Source organism: Bos indicus, chromosome 7 (genome assembly GCF_029378745.1).
Source record: "Bos indicus isolate NIAB-ARS_2022 breed Sahiwal x Tharparkar chromosome 7, NIAB-ARS_B.indTharparkar_mat_pri_1.0, whole genome shotgun sequence".
Lineage (NCBI taxonomy): Eukaryota > Metazoa > Chordata > Mammalia > Artiodactyla > Bovidae > Bos > Bos indicus.
Window position 1 is genome coordinate 61,409,992 of NC_091766.1, and position 17,810 is coordinate 61,427,801.

Here is a 17,810-nt window from a genome sequence, read left to right on the forward strand (position 1 = left end):
GTTCTAGAGAAGTCATCCCTCCTTCTTTCCAAGACCAGCCCTTCCATCTACGCGCCTGATCCCATCCCCTCGCACACACTTGTGAACATCGCTCACTGGTTGCCTCCCCTCTTTCCCACACCCTTAATTAATCTCTCCCCTTGATCTGCCATCAGCCTGAAAACAAACTCAGGTCTCTTCCACCTTCTAACACACCTCCCCTCCCCTAACACACACACACACACACACACACACACACACACACACACACACACGGAGCCCATCACAACATCTCTCTTCTCCCCTTCACACAAATACTTCTCAAAAGACCCATTGCCTCCCTCACCCTTCCTTCACTCATCAGATCGCTGCCATCTGACCCTCTCCATCACTTTGCACAAACAGTATTCCTTAAAATCACCACCAACAGTCCCCATGTCTGTCAATAACTGAAGCCGCTGGTCCCATCCTCATCCTTCTGACATCTCAGAGCATTGCCCCTTGACTCTTCCCACTTGCCTGAAACTCTCAGCTTCCTTCCCTTGGCTTCCTTCCCTATGCCCACTCTCCTGGGTTTTCTCCCACCTCTTGGGCCCTCCTTCGCAGCCTCTGCAGGTACACCCTCATTTTCACAGCCGCAATCTGTGGGTGTGCCTCACAGCTCCATCCTGGGGCACTTTCTCCTCTCTCAACCACAGCCATGTGATCATCTGTCTCCTGACAACTTCCCATCCTCATGTGCTTCCAAACCCAGGCCTATTCAACATCTACCTCCAGGGTCCCAAAGGTCTTTCAAGCTCAACACGTCTAAAGTGGAACTTGGATTTTTCATGACCCCCTCCACAGCCTCTTATCCTCACTCACCCAGCAACCCCTCCCAGTTCACCTTCAGTTTTCCCCATCTCAGTGAAAAACCACTGCCTGTTTTCATGAAAACCTCAGAGGTCGTCCTGACACTCACTCTCCATCCCCTCCATTCCCACACAACTCTATGATGATTTTACTTCCTGATACCTGGAACTTTCCACAGCCCTCCACCTGTACTGCCACCAGCACCACCCCTGTGATATTCTCCCTGGATGCCTGCCTGCCCTCCTAACCCTAACCTGTCATCTTGCAGCTACTCACACACACACATACACCCCATTCCACTCTCTACCTACAGGGGTCACAATAAAATGCAAATGTCATCCTGTCCTTCTTGGACCTACACTGTCAGTGGCTTCCTAAATCTCTGAGGATGAAGAGAAAGAGCCTCGATACAGAATCTGCCTCTGCCCTCCTTCCAAACTCCCCAGTCCCCCTGCTCTCCCTCTGGGCCCTGTCACGAAGGTATTTTCTCACCTCTTCTCTCAGTGGTACCTTTCGCCTCAGGCCCTTTGCACAGGTCCTTTCTTCTGCCTAGGATTCTTCCCCCTACCCCACTCTCCCCTGCACATAGTTCAGAGGTCCTCACAGAGATCACTTCCTCAGGGACTCCTTCCCTGACCCCCAAGCAGAGACAGATCCTGTCATCCTGTCGGACTATTTCATGGTAATGGCTAATGGACACACAAGTGCAGTACTATTCTTGGAACTTTTCTGTGTGTTTCTGCTTAGAACTCATTTACTCCTCATGGCAACCCTATTAGGTAGAAATTATAATTACCTCTATCTTATGAGTGAAGAAACTGAGGCACCAAGAAGTTATATAACTTAGCGAAGGTCACCTAGTTAATAAGAGACAAAGCAGGAGTTTGAACCTGGGCAGAATGACTCCAGCATAGCTTTTAAATACTCCTCTTCCATAAGAAAAAAACTCTATCCCTTTCTTCTCTACACTTATTCACCACTTGTAACAATATATTTGTATGTGTTTGTTAAATAACAAAAACATATAAATAACAAAATACATGTAACAAATTAAATGTATTTGTTAGGTTGTGTCTCCCCCTTAGACTATAAGCTCTATTGGGGTAGAGACAGTTTTATTTCCAACAGTAGTTGTTCAATAAATATTTGCTAAATAGCTGAATGTAGATTAGTCTCCTCCCTCTTCCTCACTTACCATATTCCATCAGTTACCTGGTCCTGTTCCCTATTTCTTCCTGGAGGAATCATTCCTAAGCCTAGGATGGTCAGGTATGTGCTTACCCCGTATCCTAAAATTGGGCGGAAAACGTTATGTGTCTGTACACCTTCAGAATTTTCTACAGCAAACGTTAGGTGCTTCTTGCTCTCTTCATTTTCTCGATAGACACATGAAGTTAAGAACAGCTGATTCAGGACTTCCGTGTTGGTCCAGTGGTTAAGAATCCGCCTGCCAATGCAGGAGGCATGAATTCAATCCCTGTTTTGGGAAGATCCCACATGCCATGGAGCAACTAAGCCCGTGTGCCAACAGCTACTGAGCCCATGCTCTAGATCCCATATACCACAACTACTGAAGCCCTAGAGTGCCCTAGAGCCCATGATCCGCAAGAAGAGAAGCCATGGCCACAATGAGAAGCCCAAGCACTACAACTAAAGAAAGGCTGCGAGTAGCAATGATGACCTAGTGCAGAAGACCAAATAAATAAATAAATGAACATCCAAATAAAAATTTTAAATATATGTTAAAAGAAAAAAAAAGAATAGCTGATTCAAATATTCCCCAGCCTAACTCACTCTCTCCCTGCCAATCTCCTCTCCACAACTACAACACCCTCACATCCAGTTTTGTTCTCCACAAATCCATCCTCTATGTGTTGGTCATAGCAATCTTTTTTTTTTTTTTTGGCTGTGCTGGGTCTTAGTTGTAGCACGAAGGATCGTCAATCTTCATTGAGGCATGTGGACTGTTTAGTTATAGCATGAGAAGTCTTAGTTGTGGCATGTGGGTTCTAGTTCTCTGACCAGGAATCAAACCCAGGCCCCCTGCATTGGGAGTACAGAGTCTTATCCACTGGACCACCAGGGAAGTCCCCACTGCAATCTTTAAAAAACACACACCCAAGTCACCCTCCTGCATAGAGTCAGACAGAGACTGGCTATTGCCCTTGGAGCAAAGTGCAAACTCTGACCAGGGGGAGTGGGTGTTGTAGGCCCTGTTAACTTGTCCATCCTTCTGTGTCCACACTGGTTCCCTCAACCCTCCAACTCAACAGTCCAGCAGCACAGACCGCGTTTTATGTTTGGGTTTCCTGGCCTGTGGTTTCTCCTGTCTATATTCATGCAGTGCCCTCTGCCTGGGATGCCAGCCCTCTCCTCTGCACCTAGAAACTCCTATTCTGTCTTTAAGCCTCAGCTTAGATATCCCCTTGGGGTTAGGGGCCCCTTCTTTCTCCCATAGGCTGTGCCTGCCCCAGACAATGTGCAGAAGACACTGAACCATAGTTGCTTGATTACCAGCCTCTCTCTTTCCTGCGAGCTTTGAGGGCAGCTGCCACATCTTATATATCCCGCAGTCCTAGCCTAAGCGCTTGTCGAAGGTATGGCGCTCAATAACTATTCAATGAATGAATGAACGATGACAAATAGCATCGGTTCATGTGTTCTAAAAAGATTTGTGAAATGATTAAATGAGTGGGTAAGTGGAAGTTCGAGTCTAGAGAGAGCTGAATAGGATGTTCAGAGATGAGTAAAACCCGATCGCAGCTGTCACACAGCTAAGAGGAAGACAAATGCCTTCAAGGAGCGAGTCTGAAGGATTTAAGAGGGAGGCGTTCTAATCTTAGGCGGCCCAGGGGGCGTGTCCGGATCCGACTCCCGCCCTCCCCGCCAATAGGCGGTCTCAATGCCTCCCAGGCCTCCTCCCTTTTCACCCGCCGAGGCGGGGCCGGCCACCTTTGGAGATAAGACTACGCTTCCCGGCGTGCCGCGCGGCGGGCGGAGGAGGAGCCGGAAGTGGGGGGTGCGAGGTCTAAGGGCACAAGGGAAGTGGCGGGCGGGGACTGAGGGGGGCGTGCAGGTGAACGGACAGGCCGGGGGTCGCGGGCATGGCTGAGGCCAGGAAGCGGCGAGAGCTCCTTCCCCTGATCTACCAGCATCTGCTGCAGGCGGGCTATGTGCGTGCGGCGCGGGAAGTGAAGGAGCAGAGCGGCCAGGTAAGCGTGCGCGGGCCGTGTCTAAGGGCCGCGTGCAAGATCTATGGAGAGGCGGCCCGCGCCTCTTCCTCTGGCGGCCTGCGGGCGCGCAGATACCGGATCCCACTGTGCTCTGGGACGCGGCCCGGGGTGCCGAAGGGGCCGCAACCTCTGCCCCGCACCTCTGTGGCTCCCAGTTCCTTTGGGCCTCAGTTTCCTTATCTGTGGAGTGGGCGGGCCGGGACGTGAGACCGGACGCTCTGGGCTTTATAATTCCCGCGCCCCTTACCTCCACCCCCTTCCGGGAGCGACAATTTAAAGTTTCGAAGTGTCGGGCCACGTGGCTCGGCGCGGCCCCCTAGGGCGAAAAGGTAGCTGCGAGTCGGAGGAGAGGACCGCTACCAGCCCTGAAAGGAGCGAAAGAGCGCCCCGAGAAGGGCCTGAAGCTACTAAACTGAGCTGGAGCGCAAGCCCGTAGCAGCTTTTCTGTACTGATTGGGAGTTGAACTCGTGGTGTAGTCATTCTTACCTCATCCATTCCTCGAGCAGCTGTTAATCTGGCAGTGGGGGTGCTGGTGATAGAATAGTGAGGAGGGTCCCTGGGCTCACTAATTAGAGTTTACAGGCTAAATCTGTTAGGGGAGATGGACATAAATCAAAGGACCGCAAAAGTACCTGTGCTCTCAACACTGCATCAACTGCCAAGAATGAGAAGCATAGGGTGCTAAGACAGGAATGGCAGATTGCCTTAGTCAGGGATATCCAGAACTGCTTTCCTGAGGAAGTGAATGCTGCTTTGAGATCTGAGAGAAGGAAGTGGATGTTCCAAGTAGGAATGCAAAGTGTTGCATATGTACTGGCCGCCAGAAAGTTTCTTATGACTGAAGTGTGGAGTTCAAGGCTGACAGAGATCTCTGGGGAGACAGAGGCAGGAAGCGGGCTTCCTTTGGTTTTGGTAAAGTAGTGGTAAGCCACTGGAAGGTGTTAAGTTGGTGTGGTGGCTGTGGACTTGATTAGTTGGTGTCTCTCTGGCAGGCTCTGGCCATGATACTTGCTCTCAGGACCTCTGGGAGAGACTAAAGGATGACAAATAAGACATCATCTCTGCTTTTCCCAATCTTTGGACCTCGGTAGCTTTTCTTCAGTTATATCACTTAACAGCTACAGGCAACAAAAGGGAGTACCTATCTTCTTTGGGGCGTTTGCCTAGATGAAAGAATCCTGCCCTTATGAAGCATATATTCCAGCAGGAACAGACAAATGACTGAATTTTTTTTTTAAGTTAATGATACAGTGTGTGGGGTGATGGTAGGTGCTAGTTGTAAAAATAAGGCAGGTAGAAGGGATAAGGAATGTCAGAGTTAAATTATCTATAGGGTGGTCATGAAACCCGAATGAGAAGGTGACTTTGGGCGAGGACCTGAAGAAAGTGAAGGAGTGAGCCATATAGTTGGCGGGAGAGAGCATTCGAGACAGAAAGAACAGCCAGCCCCGATGGGGGCGGAGTCCCCTGACAGATTTGAGGGCCAGTGTGCCTGGGGCCAAGGAAAGTGAAACTGACACTTTCAGTCACTGTCAGTTACAGTCTGAATGTTACTGGCTGCTGTGCTGTGCAGTTACTATTGTAGATTGTCTCCTTCAGGCCTGAGAGCAGCATCTTAGATGGATACTACTGTTATCCCCATATAAAGAAAGAACCTGCAAGTTTAAAGAGCTGAAGGCAGTAGACTATCCAGTTAACAAGTTCTCTTTGCCTGACCCCAGATGCACCCTCCTGGCCACTCTGCCTAAATCCCTGGCCCTGCATTACTCACTCAGCCTCCTTGGGGCACTTGACGTCCCAGGTTCTTGACATTTGCAGAGAGAATAGATTTCTGATCTTGGCTCCAAAGGGCTTTGTTCTACCAAAGGATTGGCACCATTTGGTTCCAGTCTGTGCCCAGTGGGTCAGCAGACAGCGTGGGTGTCTAGTCTGTGGTTCATACTGCCTGGGGAGATTGACCAGCCTGACTTTTGAAAGGTCAGGGGTGGAAAAAGCCCTGTCTTGTGGCACCTAAGCCTGGAGAGTGACAGGGAGGCTGGGGGCTAGATAAATGCTAGCCTGGAATATTCCCACTTTACTCTGTCAAAGGTACTTCTCACCAGAATATTGTCTTAAAAGGTTTTAGTTGGAAGTACTTGCCCTGCGTGTCTCTGAAAGGTTCGGGTGGTCCTGGCAGAGCCGAGCAGACATATTGCCCAGAGCAGAAAGACCCCCTTCTCAGCCATCTTTCTGTGGATCATGATGTCATGAGAGTGGGGCCCAAGGAGGAACCTTGCTGTACTCAGGAGGGTTAATTGCTGCTTTCTCTTTGCTTCTCTGCAGAAAATTTTCCTGAGTCAGCCTGTAACCCTTCTGGACATCTATACACACTGGCAACAGTAAGTCTAATGGGGCTGAGGGAGTGCAGGAGGGATACCCCAAGCTCTCAGCATGAAATCAGCTACTAATCTGGTCTAAGATCTGTCCCCATAACCCACTGTAGATACTATTATCACCTCTAGGAAGCTACGCCACAGATACGGGTGTCTCTCTGGTAGTAGAGAGGACACTGAGAGCTGTGAGCAGTGTCTCTGCAGGACAAGAGCTTCTCGGCAGCTTGTTATTCATTCAGTCAACGCTCATTTATTGAGTAACTACTGAATGCCAGGCTCTCAGTACAGAGATATTGTTGTGAGTGAGACATGCATGGTGGCTCCTTTCCTGGAGCTAACATTGGAATCGGGGAGGTAAGCATACCACGGAGAATGAGACAAATGAGTATAAAATTACAGTGGTGGTGAGGATTATGAAAAAGAGGTGCCTGGGGCCAAAACTGCCTCACCTCATTAGGTGTTTAGGGGTGGCTTCCTTGAGGTAACCTTTGAGTTGAAACCTGCAAGGAATGGGGAAGTGAACTCAGCAATAGGTGTGGAAAGGCTGATGGAGTGTAGCTGGCAGAGGGAGCTGCTGGTCTGAGGCCTGTAACTGCAGTGCAGTGCAGACGAGACTGGACGATCATCAGGGACCACCCCATGACAGGCCTGATCACCCATGAGGAGAAGTTGTGTCTTTGCCCCAAGAGCCCTGGGAGCCATGGAAGGGTGAAGTGGAGAGAGTGAGATCACTGGCTCGACTGGGTAGGCTGTGGATATCGGCCTCCAGACAAGAGCTGATGGGGCTTGAGGCAGGAATAACATAGGAGGGAAACAGTTTGCAGCAATACTAGAGGATGAGATGAGGGTCTGCAGATGGTTTGGAGAAGCAGTGTAGTCAACTCCCAGGTGTCTCACTTGTACGCTTGAATGGAAGGAACCCAACATGGAGGGAAAGATTTCAAAGACGTGTTGAATGTGAAATGCCTGTGAAACATGCAAAACAAGGAGGGGGTATAATCCAAGGACTATCAACAGAGGAATGGTTTGAAAATGAAGGAGGGGATAATTGTTCCCTCAGTGAACTGGCCTGACCACAGCCAACTACGGGAGTGAAGGACCTGCAGTTGTGGCCCATGAGGAATGATAGTGAATACGCAACTGTCTGGGTGGAAAAGAGATGGCAGAGGGGCAGTGGAGGGACCACTATCTGCACATGTTAGGAGACAAAGGGAGTGGGGTGTTCCCTGGGCCTGAGAGACTGAAGTGGGACCCATGTGAACCTGCTTTAGGAAGACAAGTGTCAGCTTCTGAATAAAAGCAGTGGGTCATCAAAGCTGTTCAAAACTCAGGTGGGCTACAGTAGAGTGGTGAGATCCCTGTCATCAGAGGTGTGTAAGCAAAAGCGGACATGGTAGAGAAGGGATCCCAGCTTCCAGTAGAGAGCTAAGGTCTTTGCAAGCCCTGTCAGCCCTCAGTTCTTGGCTCTCCTCTGCTGCTAAGGCAAGCACAGGGTACACCCCCTACTTCCTCTTCCATGTGCCCAGGTGTCTGACTATTTGTGCAGCACTTCCTGCCCCCGGAGAACTGCTTCACTGAGCCATGCCACATGCCCTCCCCTACCACCAGCCCCTTCTCTGGATGAGGGGTACTGACTTGGACAAGGACCTCACACCCACGAGAGCCAGCCTAACCTGGTGGTTCAAACCCAGCTTGTGTGACCTTGGACAAACTTGATCTCCCCAAGTCTGTCTCCTTCAGTAAAATTAAGATAATAATAGGAAATAAAGTGCTAAACCTGGCCAATGGAGGCATTAGCTCTCTACTCGCCTCTGTTTAGTGAGCGCCTACTCTGGGACAGAACTGTTCTCCATGTCGTTGGAAACAAACTGGAAGAAAAAAATCTCTGCACCTGTGAAAGTTACATTCTACGGGGAGAAGAGAGGCAGAGTGAACCTATACATGTGATAAATGAAATATGTTTTTGCAGAAGATTTCCCAACAAGTGGCCTTCCTGGGAACAAGGGAGCCAGGCAGCACATCCCAAACTGTGGCAGAGCGACATCTGTCCCACATGGAGAGTGTGGCACACAGACAGTGACCCCCTCAGGCAGGAGGCTGGGCTCAGAGGAAGTGATGCTTGAAAATTCTGGGTGCTTATCCTCCCCAGAAGCCTCAGACTGTGACTCTGGGCAGGTCACTTAGCCGTGAGACTTAGGCTAGGTACTCTAGGTACTGTAGTGAGCTGGAAAAGGTTCTGCCAGCCCTCCCCTCCCTGGGCATGCAGTGGGGGCATCAAGTAGGAAGTAAGTAAAATAGCAGGAGAGAGAAAAGTGCTCTGAAGAAAATGAAACAGGGCAGAGAATATCTTAGAGGACAGTGGTGGCCGGGGAGGGCCTCTCCGAGAAGGCTGTACTGCAGTTGAGGCCTGAGGGACAACAGAGACCTGGGCAGTCTTCCAAGAGGAGGTGGCTGGGGTGCCACAAGTCCTGAAGGAAGGAGGAGCCTGGATGGTTCTGTGAAGTGTATACAGTGCCGGCACTTAGAGCTCTGTGACTCTTAGCTGCTGTTAGAAAATACTGTCCGCCCTTCCTGAGTGTTTGGAGATGAATAAACTATAAAAATACAATGAAATGAGTGAAGATGCACAACACGAAATTGTTTCTGCACTCTGTTTCATCACTGTTTAAAGTCTCTTTATACACTTTCTCTTTGGGGTCAGGGAGGATGTGGGAGGTCTTCCTTTTCAACTCTCCTAGGGTTGTTCTTGCCCCCTGGTTGAGCTTGCCAGTCACCCTTGTCCTGCAGAACTTCGGAGATTGGCCGGAAACGGAAGGCAGAGGAAGATGCGGCCTTGCAGGCCAAGAGGAGCCGTGTGTCAGACCCCATCAGCAGCTCAGAAAGCTCAGAAGAGGAGGAGGAAGAGGAGGAGGCAGAAGCCAAAACCACCAAACCCAGTAAGAGCCCTGGGTGCTGAGAGGGCCCCGTTTCTGCGCTGGGGGCTCGGTACAGTACCCTGCACCTCTCGGGGACAGGCTGTTGTATATTGGATTGTTCCAAGGGAGAGTCCACCTCCAGCTTCACCTCCGTGAGCCCTCGGAGGACCAGGTCCTTTTAAAGGGAAGGTTGTAAGAGCCCCACATACCTATTTCAGTCTGATTTGAGCCCTTCCTCTGGGCCAGACATTGTGTCCCAGGTGCTAGGAATCCAGTGGTGAACAAAAACATGAACGGGCTCTTAGAGTCTAGAGGCATGTCGAGTCGCCTCTCCAGTCCAGTCCAGGAACTGCATTTGTTTAAGCCTTCGAGATAATTCTGGTAAAACCAGAAAAGCAGCCCACATTTTCAGAAGAGCTGCTAGAGAGATTTCAGAGCCGACAGCCGGCGGGCCCCTCTCCTGTGTGCTCGGGCTGTTTCAGCAGTTGCCCGTCTGAAGTGAGCAGGTCTAGCACCTGCACGCTGTCCCAGGCACTCCGGTTCCGGTGCATTGGCAGGGGTCCCCCGTGAGGCCGTCACAGCCCCTCCTCCCCCCATTCTCCGGGTAGTTTGTGCTTTAACCAACAGTGGTCACAGCTCCACAGAAGAATTACCGTTCTTCTTTGCAGTATTGGTTTTTACTTACATAGAAGGTAACTTCTTAATTTTTAAATATATTTTCTAATTGTAAAAGAAATACAGGCTTCATTATATTCATTATAGAATATGTGAAAATGACTTTGAGAGAGGTAGGGGAAAATTACCCATATTCTTGGCCATGTATAATTTGGCAAATTATTCTTCCATTTATTTTTCCTGAGCATGTTTTTTCAAATATTGGCGATCATACTGAATATGTATTTTATACTTTGCTTAATCTTTGAAAATTATAATGCAAAACAAGTTCGCTGTGAACTCTACAAAAACATACAGAAGAGAAGTGGGAGGTTTCCTGTTCCCCTTGCCTGCTCCCTTTCCTCTCCCTAAATGCATCTCCTGGAAAATAGCCTGATGATGCTGACGACGCTCCCCTTTGCATCTGCACTCAGATAGACATCCGTACAGGCGTACATCCATACCTACTAACTACTTGAAACAAAAGCTGTAAAACTGCCTACTGACTGGTTACTCAATATTAATGAATTTTTTAAGCTGTAATAATGGAATTACAATGATACTTTTTAAGAGTCCTCATTGAGAGAAACCTGCTGAAATATTGTTGGGCAACATGATACAATGTCTGGTGTATTCTTCAGAATAATACTCACTGGGGATGGAGGAATGAGGGGTGCAGTTGAAATAAGATTGGCTACAAGTTGATAATGGTTGGGGCTGGGTGGCTTAGTCCTCTTCCTCGGTACTTATGAATGGGCCTAAGATGTTCCATAATTAAAAATCAACAAAGGGCTTCCCTGGTGGCTCAGTGGTAGAGACTGTCTGCCAGTGCAAAAAGCATCGGTTCAGTCCCTGGGCCGGGAAGATGCCACATGCCACGGAGCAGCTAAGCTCGTGCACCACGACTGTTGAACCTGTGCTCTAGAGCGTGTGCTTTGCAACAAGAGAAGCCCCCACAATGGGAAGCCCACACACCACAACTGGAGAGTAGCCCTGCTCTCTGCAGCTAGAGAAAAGCAACAAAGACCCAGCTCAGCCAATAAATTGGAAAAAAAAATGAAGAGAGATGGAATTAAATGTCAGGAAAAGAATTAGATCATGTCATTCCTCTCAACAGCATCGTATTTTTAACCTAATCAACACTTGTTTTCTCTTGGCTTTATTTATTCCTTTGTCTTTGGTCTTCCTTGCTGTGCTCGAGGTTTTCTCTAGTTGCGGTGAGGGGGTGGCTACTCTTGTTTGGTTGCACAGGTTTCTCGCTGCAGAGCACAGGCTGTAGGGCACGGGCTCAGTAGTTGTGGTGCATAAGCCTAGGTGCTCTGTGGCATGTGGAATCGTCTCGGACCAGGGACTGAACCTGTGTCCCCAGCATCGGCAAGCGAATTCTTAATCACTGGACCACCAGGGAAGCCCCCAACAGCATCTTCTTTATTTCACAGCATACATTAGAAATCTTTCCCTAACCTGAACTCAAAGGAGACAGTATCCTGGTATCAAGGCAACAAGGATCTGGAAACCGACATCTAACAAGATTCCAGTCATGTAGTTCAGCTCCCCACCCACTGGGAAATGGTTTAAATTCGAGCAGCTATCTCTGTGGACCTGGGGCTGCATGACCTGCCCCTGTCTTGCTAAGTGGCATTCGGGGCTGCAGTGTGGCAGGTAGCCTGTGGGAATGGCATCCCTGGAGTTGTTCGGGCCTCCAGGGTAGTATGCAGTAGGTCTGGGAGCCAATCCCTTTTCCTCTGGGGCCCTCAGTATCTCGAGCCTCCAGGGAGTTGGGACCCCACTGGGGATGCAGTCAGCTGACTTTCATGTCGCCACTCTCCTCTCTTGCTCCTGGGGGATGTGGTTGAGCACCACTGAGCCCTTCCTCAGTCCAGGCTCAGCCTCAAATCTTACGCCAACACCGGGCAGCCATACAAATTGAATTGTTATGTGAGCTGAAACCTTTCTTCTTCCCTGAGAAAAGGCTGGTCTGGCTCACCCAACGGGTATTTGTGTCTTGCAGCCCCGAGATTAGCAGCTACCAACTCCTCAGTCACAGGGACAGTTTCGTCTTCAAATGTGAAAGAAAAAGCCAAGGTGAGTGGGACCATCTTCCAGGCTGTCACCCATGGGAGGTGAGGTGCCCTGTAGGACACGTTCCCTGGCATCAGTGAAGAATTGGGTTGTGGGTAATTGCCCAGCTTGGATTCAGATCTCAGTCACCAGCTGTGTGATCAGGGTGTGTCCCATGCACCTCTCCAGGCCTCAGGTTTTTGTCTGTAAGATGGTGATGGTGCCTACTGCTGTGAGCTGTTGGGCACCTTACATACCTGGGGTACACGGCTCCTTTCCTCCTTCGGTCCTGCATTCAGCTCTTCATTCAGCGAGTCATTACCAATACAGTTATGTTCCAGGTACTACGTGAGGCAGTGGAGACACCATAGCAAATAAGACACCTGTGGCTTTGAAAACTCGAGAAACATTTTCTAGACTGGAAACTACTTGGAAGGCAGAATATCATTTTCTGGTCATCCTCAAAGTAGTGTCTCAGACATGTAAAGGACTGTGTCCATGATACTGACTGGAGCATTAGCAAAAAAATACGTAGAAATAATCACGAGGCCATGATAACATCCACAATAAATTGCTACTTAACCGCTTAGCAAAACTGCTGTGTCCTAAGAACTGTAATTCAGTTCACACCTCTGCGAGGGGAGGTACCATTTTCAGTGCCCCCCTTGACTGGCCACAGGTTGGTGATGAAGCCATAACTTCAAAGATGAAGAAACAGAGGTTCAGGGAGGTCATGTGCCCAAGCTCAAGGGTCTGGGAAGTGGCAGAGGTGGGAGCCAATGTGGTCTGTGCTCTTATCCACCTGACCATACCCAGTGGCTGTCACTCCTGTTCTCTGTAGGCAAAGACCACGAAAGCCAGCAAGACGGTGAACTCCACGACACACCCTGCCCCGGGAAAGGCAGTGGCCCACCTCCTCACTGGGAAGTCACCCCAGAAGACATCGGGGCCCTCGGCAAATGCTGTCTTGGTGTCAGAAACCGAGGAGGAGGGCAGCGTGTCAGCCCTCAGAACCGCCACCACGCCTGGTGAGGAGCCCCAACCTCTAGGGCCAGGCCCGAGGGCGGGCTGGGGAGGCAGACCTGGGCACTGCTTTGTCAGGCCCCCGGGACATTCTGGAATTCAGGCGGTTGTTTCCATGACGGCGAGGACCCCCGCCTCAGGCCACTTTCCCCTCCCTTGGGTGAGAGAGAATCTGCTGCAGGGACACCTCAGGCTTGGCTGAGGGAGTGTGAGCAGCCAGGGTGGGGTTGGAGCGTTTTCTGGTTTATTGCTCTCAGGTAGGGACCAGCGCCTTCCACAGAGGCTTAGACGCTAAGCTGAGGCCTGGGTTTGCCTCTGCATCGCATGTAAAATAGGCATTTGCCCTGCCTGCTGCCCTGTGATGGGGGAAGGTTTTCTAAGCCCCCAGGTGCTGGCGCTTGTGTGTCAGGACCTATTGTTACACCTCTTACCAGCCCCTCAGCTGTGCAAGAGCAGAGTGGGGGGAGTGTGGTATGCCCCTCAGCTGTTTGTCTTCCATGGGGGGAGGGAGCAGTACTCATACCTGTCCCTGAGTAATTGGCATGGAGGGTGCCAACGAGAGGCAGGCAGGTCTATAAAGGGTTGGCCCTCAGTCCCCTCCTTGTTTATCCCTCAGGAATGGCATCCGCCGACCAGGCTGACAGCTCCAGTGAGGATACCACCAGCTCGAGTGATGAGACGGACTTGGAGGTAATTGCCAGCCACCCTCAGAGTGGCCTTCTGCAAACCTCTAACCCTCCTGGGGCCTGGCCAGAGGCCTCACCTCCCAGTGGTACCAGTGTCACCTCTCCCCATTCAGTGGGTGTTTTGGGGTGACCAGGAGCTGGAAGGCTGAGCCTGGGCAGGTTGGGAGCCAGATTTTCACTGTGCTCTGGGCAGGAAGAGGGCCTGGAGTTGGTGGGGAGAGACACCATCCTACCTGTGAGGTGGGGGCAGACTTTCTGGGAGAGGCGGCACGGGACCAGGGCCTGACGCACAGGGGGCTCCACCGGGTGGGCATGTCGGGGCATGAGTGTTTGAGCAGGAAAAGCTGCACGAGCAAAGGCCATGGGCTCAGGAGTGTGGCTGTCTGGGGTCAGGCTGCTGAGGAGGTTCTGGGTCTCAGCACTGCCTGAGGAAGTCCGTGGCCTTGTCTCTTCTGTGAACCGTGGCCTGGAGTCCCTGCAGATTATTCCTTAGCATGCACCTTCCAAGTGGCAGGCAGGTTCCTGCTGCCGTGGGGGAGTGAAAGGGACCCTCAGAAATTTAACTGCAGTGGTGATGGTTGGTACGAACGGAGGATCCAGAAAGCCATGAGGGGCAGTAACAGGGGTGCGATGTGGGCAGAGGGACAGCATGGCAGGGATGGACACACAGCAGATTTGATGCTTTTCAGGAAAAGTGATCCACAGTTTCATGAATGAAGGGGAAAATGATGTAAGATGAAGTCCGAGGGAGGCAGGGGCCAGATCGGTGCCTGACCGTGAGGACCACTGAGAGAAGTTTGGGTTTTGTCCTGGGGGCTGTGGGAAGCCACTGCAGGGTTGCAGGCACACAGGTGAGATGGCCTGATTTATGGTTCCAAAACATCGCTGGTTGTGGCCTGGGTTGGAGGACGGTGCTTCATAAATGCAGTGAGATGGTTGAGAGGGCTGTTGGAGTAATGCTGGCAGGAGATGCTGAAAGCTGGCACCAGGGCACCCAGCAGAGAGATGGGGAGAGAGAACGATAGGATTTGGGGATCAAATTGACCTGGCACCCATGGCGCTTCCTACCTTCCCTTTCCACCTCAGCTAGAAACCCCTGAAGATGCAGCCCTAACTGCGGGCTGCTTCTCACATTCCATCCCACCTTTGGGCCCTAGCTACAGCCAGCTATAAAGGTACCCTGGGCTTCCATCTCCAGGCTCTGTCAAGGGAAGGGGCACACTCCTGGCCCTGGAAGCCAGCAGCCAAACACACAGCTTCAGTGGACCAGAGCCTAGAGAGGGAGGGAGGGTGCCCCAGGACTCTCAGCAGGCTGGTGCCAAGACTAGAGCTCAGGTCCTGGCCTCTTGGCCCTTGTGGTAGCCACCGTGATCAGACACTGTGTTAATATTTGGAGGGGTAGACAAGTATGAGCTGTCCTGCTTGCGAGAGGCTGCCCCTCCACTGAGCCCTGTGTGCCAGGTGGTAGAGGAGGTTTGTGGTTGAGCGCTCTGTCCCTTACTATCAGCGTTAGTGGTTTAACCTCTCTGAGCCTTTTGTCTTTTTCCAGAAAATGGGTGTAAAGGTGGTATCTTAGGGAGTTGTTTGAGAACGAGATGACATTAAGACAGAGCGTTACAGACTATGAAGCATCTTACACTCCTCTGTGCTAGACAGGGTTATTCTCTGATCCCATGCTCTTGTTCCAGGCGAAAGCCGCAGTAAAACCACTGCAGGTCAGAGCCTCAGCCACTGCAGTCAAGGAGTCTCCGAGAAAAAGTGCAGCCCCGACTCCAGGGAAGGCAGGGGTTGTGACACCCCAAGTCAGAGGCGGTGCTGTGACCCCAGCCAGCAGGGCCAAGAAGCCAGAAGAGGTCTCAGAGAGCAGTGAAGAGTCCGACGAGAGTGAGGAGGCCGCCCCTGCGGGGACACCCAGTCAGGTGAGGCACAGGGGAGGCCTGCTCCCCTGTCCCGGGCGGCTGTGTAAAGAGCACGTCCGCTGCCGGAGGACACCGGCCCTGGGGTTTGAGGAGGGGGAGGCGGGGCTCTGGGAGGCGAAGGGCAAGGTCACCTGACTCTGCTTCAGCTGATTCTGGAAATTGCCCTTCCTGCCCAAAGGGAAGAACCCCGCCCACCACCCCCTTCCCCTCAGTTCCCCTGTCTAGTAAACAGGCTGCTCTCTTTGTCCCGGCTGGTCCTGCTGGGAAGGAACTTGAGAAGTTTTAGTTACCTGGCCCTCTGGCTTCTCAGGCCAAATCATGGCTTGTTAGCAAACAGAAATCCAGCTCTATTCCATCTGCTGGACCTCCTTCTTGCATGGGTGGCCAGAGCTGCAGCTAGGCATGTCCTGAGGGAAAACCAGAGGCACTGGGAAACTGTTGGAATCAGAGAGCAGCAAGGATGAGGGGTCAGACTGGTGGTAAAAGGCCCTTAGAGCCCTGAGCCTGCCCAGGTGAGGAGCCTATCCACCCTGGCCATCACAGAAAACTAGTATAAGGAACTGGTATCTTATCTGGTACCCAGGGGATGAGGCATTGGTGGTCAGGTGAGATGGACAGGGGGTATGAGGGCCCCAGGAATGAGGAGATATGGCCATCTGGCTGGTCAGTCACACTGGCTGGAGTGTCAGTCAAAGCGGGGAGTGGGGAGAGAAGCAAGGGGTCTCATGAGTCTCACTAAGGGCTCAGGCTTTATTCTTAAGACATCACAAGAGAGTTTTCAGAAAGAAATGAACAAACCATGCTTTCTCTTTTACCAGGTGAAGGCCTTGGAGAAAACCGTCCCAATCAGAGTTGCTCCTAGTCCTGCCAAGGGGACCCCTGGGAAAGGGGCCACCCCAGCACCCCCTGGGAAGGCAGGGCCCTTAGGGAAGCCAGAGGAGGACTCGGAGAGCAGCAGCGAGGAGTCAGACAGCGAGGAGGAGACACAAGCTGTCAAGACCCCAGTGCAGGTGGGACCTGGAGAGAGGGCCCCGGAGCTGGCACCCACCCCAGGAAGTCTTCTGAGGGTTGATTCTCCCACTCCACGTGCGCCAGCCACACACAGGGCCACGTGGAGTCTGTGGTCTTCGACCCCATCTGCTCTCCTGTTTCCTCGAGTCCACCATCTGGGCTCTCTCCCCTAATTCTCTTTCTCTCTCTCCAGGCAAAACCCTCTGGGAAGATCCCCCAGGTTAAAGCTGCCTCCACACCAAAAATCCAGGTGTTTTTCCCTAAGAAAGGGTCCCCTCCAACATCCCCTGGCAAGGCAGGGCCTGCAGCCACCCAAGCCCAGCCCAGGAAGCAGGAGGAGGAGGAGAGCAGCAGCAGCAGCAGCAAGGAATCAGACAGCGAGGGCGAGGTGCCCACGGCCATGCAGCAGACTACAAGCCTGGCTCAGGTGAGGCTGGAGGATGCCCAGCCCAGCCCTGGGAGTCGCCTGCAGAGACCCTGTGGGCCTCTTGTCCTCTGTTCCAGAACCTCCGTTTGCCTTCCTCCCCTCCTGTCTTACCTCACACGTTCCCCGCTAAGCCTCCTGTCCTGTCCTCTGTCACTCCCAGGCAAAGCCCTTGGAGAAAAACTCTCAGGTCAGAGCTGCCTCAGTCACAGGTGCAGGACCCTCGGCAAAGGGCACGGTCCCAGCGCTCCCTCAGAAGGCAAGGTCTGTGGCCGCCCAGGATGGGAAGCAGGAGGACTCAGAGAGCAGCAGTGAGGAGGAGTCAGACAGCGAGGAGGAGATGCAGAAGGCAGGGACCTCAGCCCAGGTGAGTCCTCTGCCTGTGAGGTTTGTCTCTCCTGCTCAGTGCCGGAAGCCCCCTCCCCTTCCCCCACCTCCACTCCCTGGACCGGGTGACCCTCTCCATCTCTGTGTCTCACTGTAGGCACAGTCCTCTGGGAAAGCCCTCCAGATCAGACCTGCCTCCGGTCCCACCAAGAGGCCCCCTCAGAAGGCCGGGCCTGCAACCACCCAGGTCAAGGTTGAAAGGGCCGAGGAAGACTCGGAGAGCAGTGAGGAGGAATCAGACAGTGAGGATGAAGCTCCTGTAGCCAAGACTCCAGCCCAGGTAGGGTCTCGGG

The 17,810-nt window shown here is 51.9% G+C and overlaps 1 protein-coding gene across 9 annotated transcripts in view; it reads left to right on the forward strand.

Annotated features, from left to right (window-relative positions):
* Positions 1-3,882: 3,882 nt before the first annotated feature.
* Positions 3,883-17,810, forward strand: part of TCOF1 (treacle ribosome biogenesis factor 1) — a 38,411-nt gene continuing 24,483 nt past the window's right edge. For 4 of the 9 annotated variants that reach the window (XR_002181148.2, XR_011567750.1, XM_019965239.2 and 1 more), the window contains exons 1-11: positions 3,884-4,043; positions 6,388-6,443; positions 9,225-9,373; positions 12,018-12,091; positions 12,909-13,095; positions 13,707-13,780; positions 15,465-15,695; positions 16,514-16,705; positions 16,900-17,133; positions 17,294-17,497; positions 17,615-17,797. Coding sequence is in view for 7 of the 9 variants with exons in the window: in XM_019965239.2 (XP_019820798.2) it covers positions 3,936-4,043; positions 6,388-6,443; positions 9,225-9,373; positions 12,018-12,091; positions 12,909-13,095; positions 13,707-13,780; positions 15,465-15,695; positions 16,514-16,705; positions 16,900-17,133; positions 17,294-17,497; positions 17,615-17,797 (1,692 nt within the window). In the remaining 2 variants the exon portion in view is untranslated. Of the gene's footprint in view, positions 4,044-6,387; positions 6,444-9,224; positions 9,374-12,017; positions 12,092-12,908; positions 13,096-13,706; positions 13,781-15,464; positions 15,696-16,513; positions 16,706-16,899; positions 17,134-17,293; positions 17,498-17,614; positions 17,798-17,810 lie in introns of all 9 variants that reach the window. The other 5 variants (XM_070793852.1, XM_070793854.1, XM_070793853.1 and 2 more) reach the window with 3 other exon arrangements.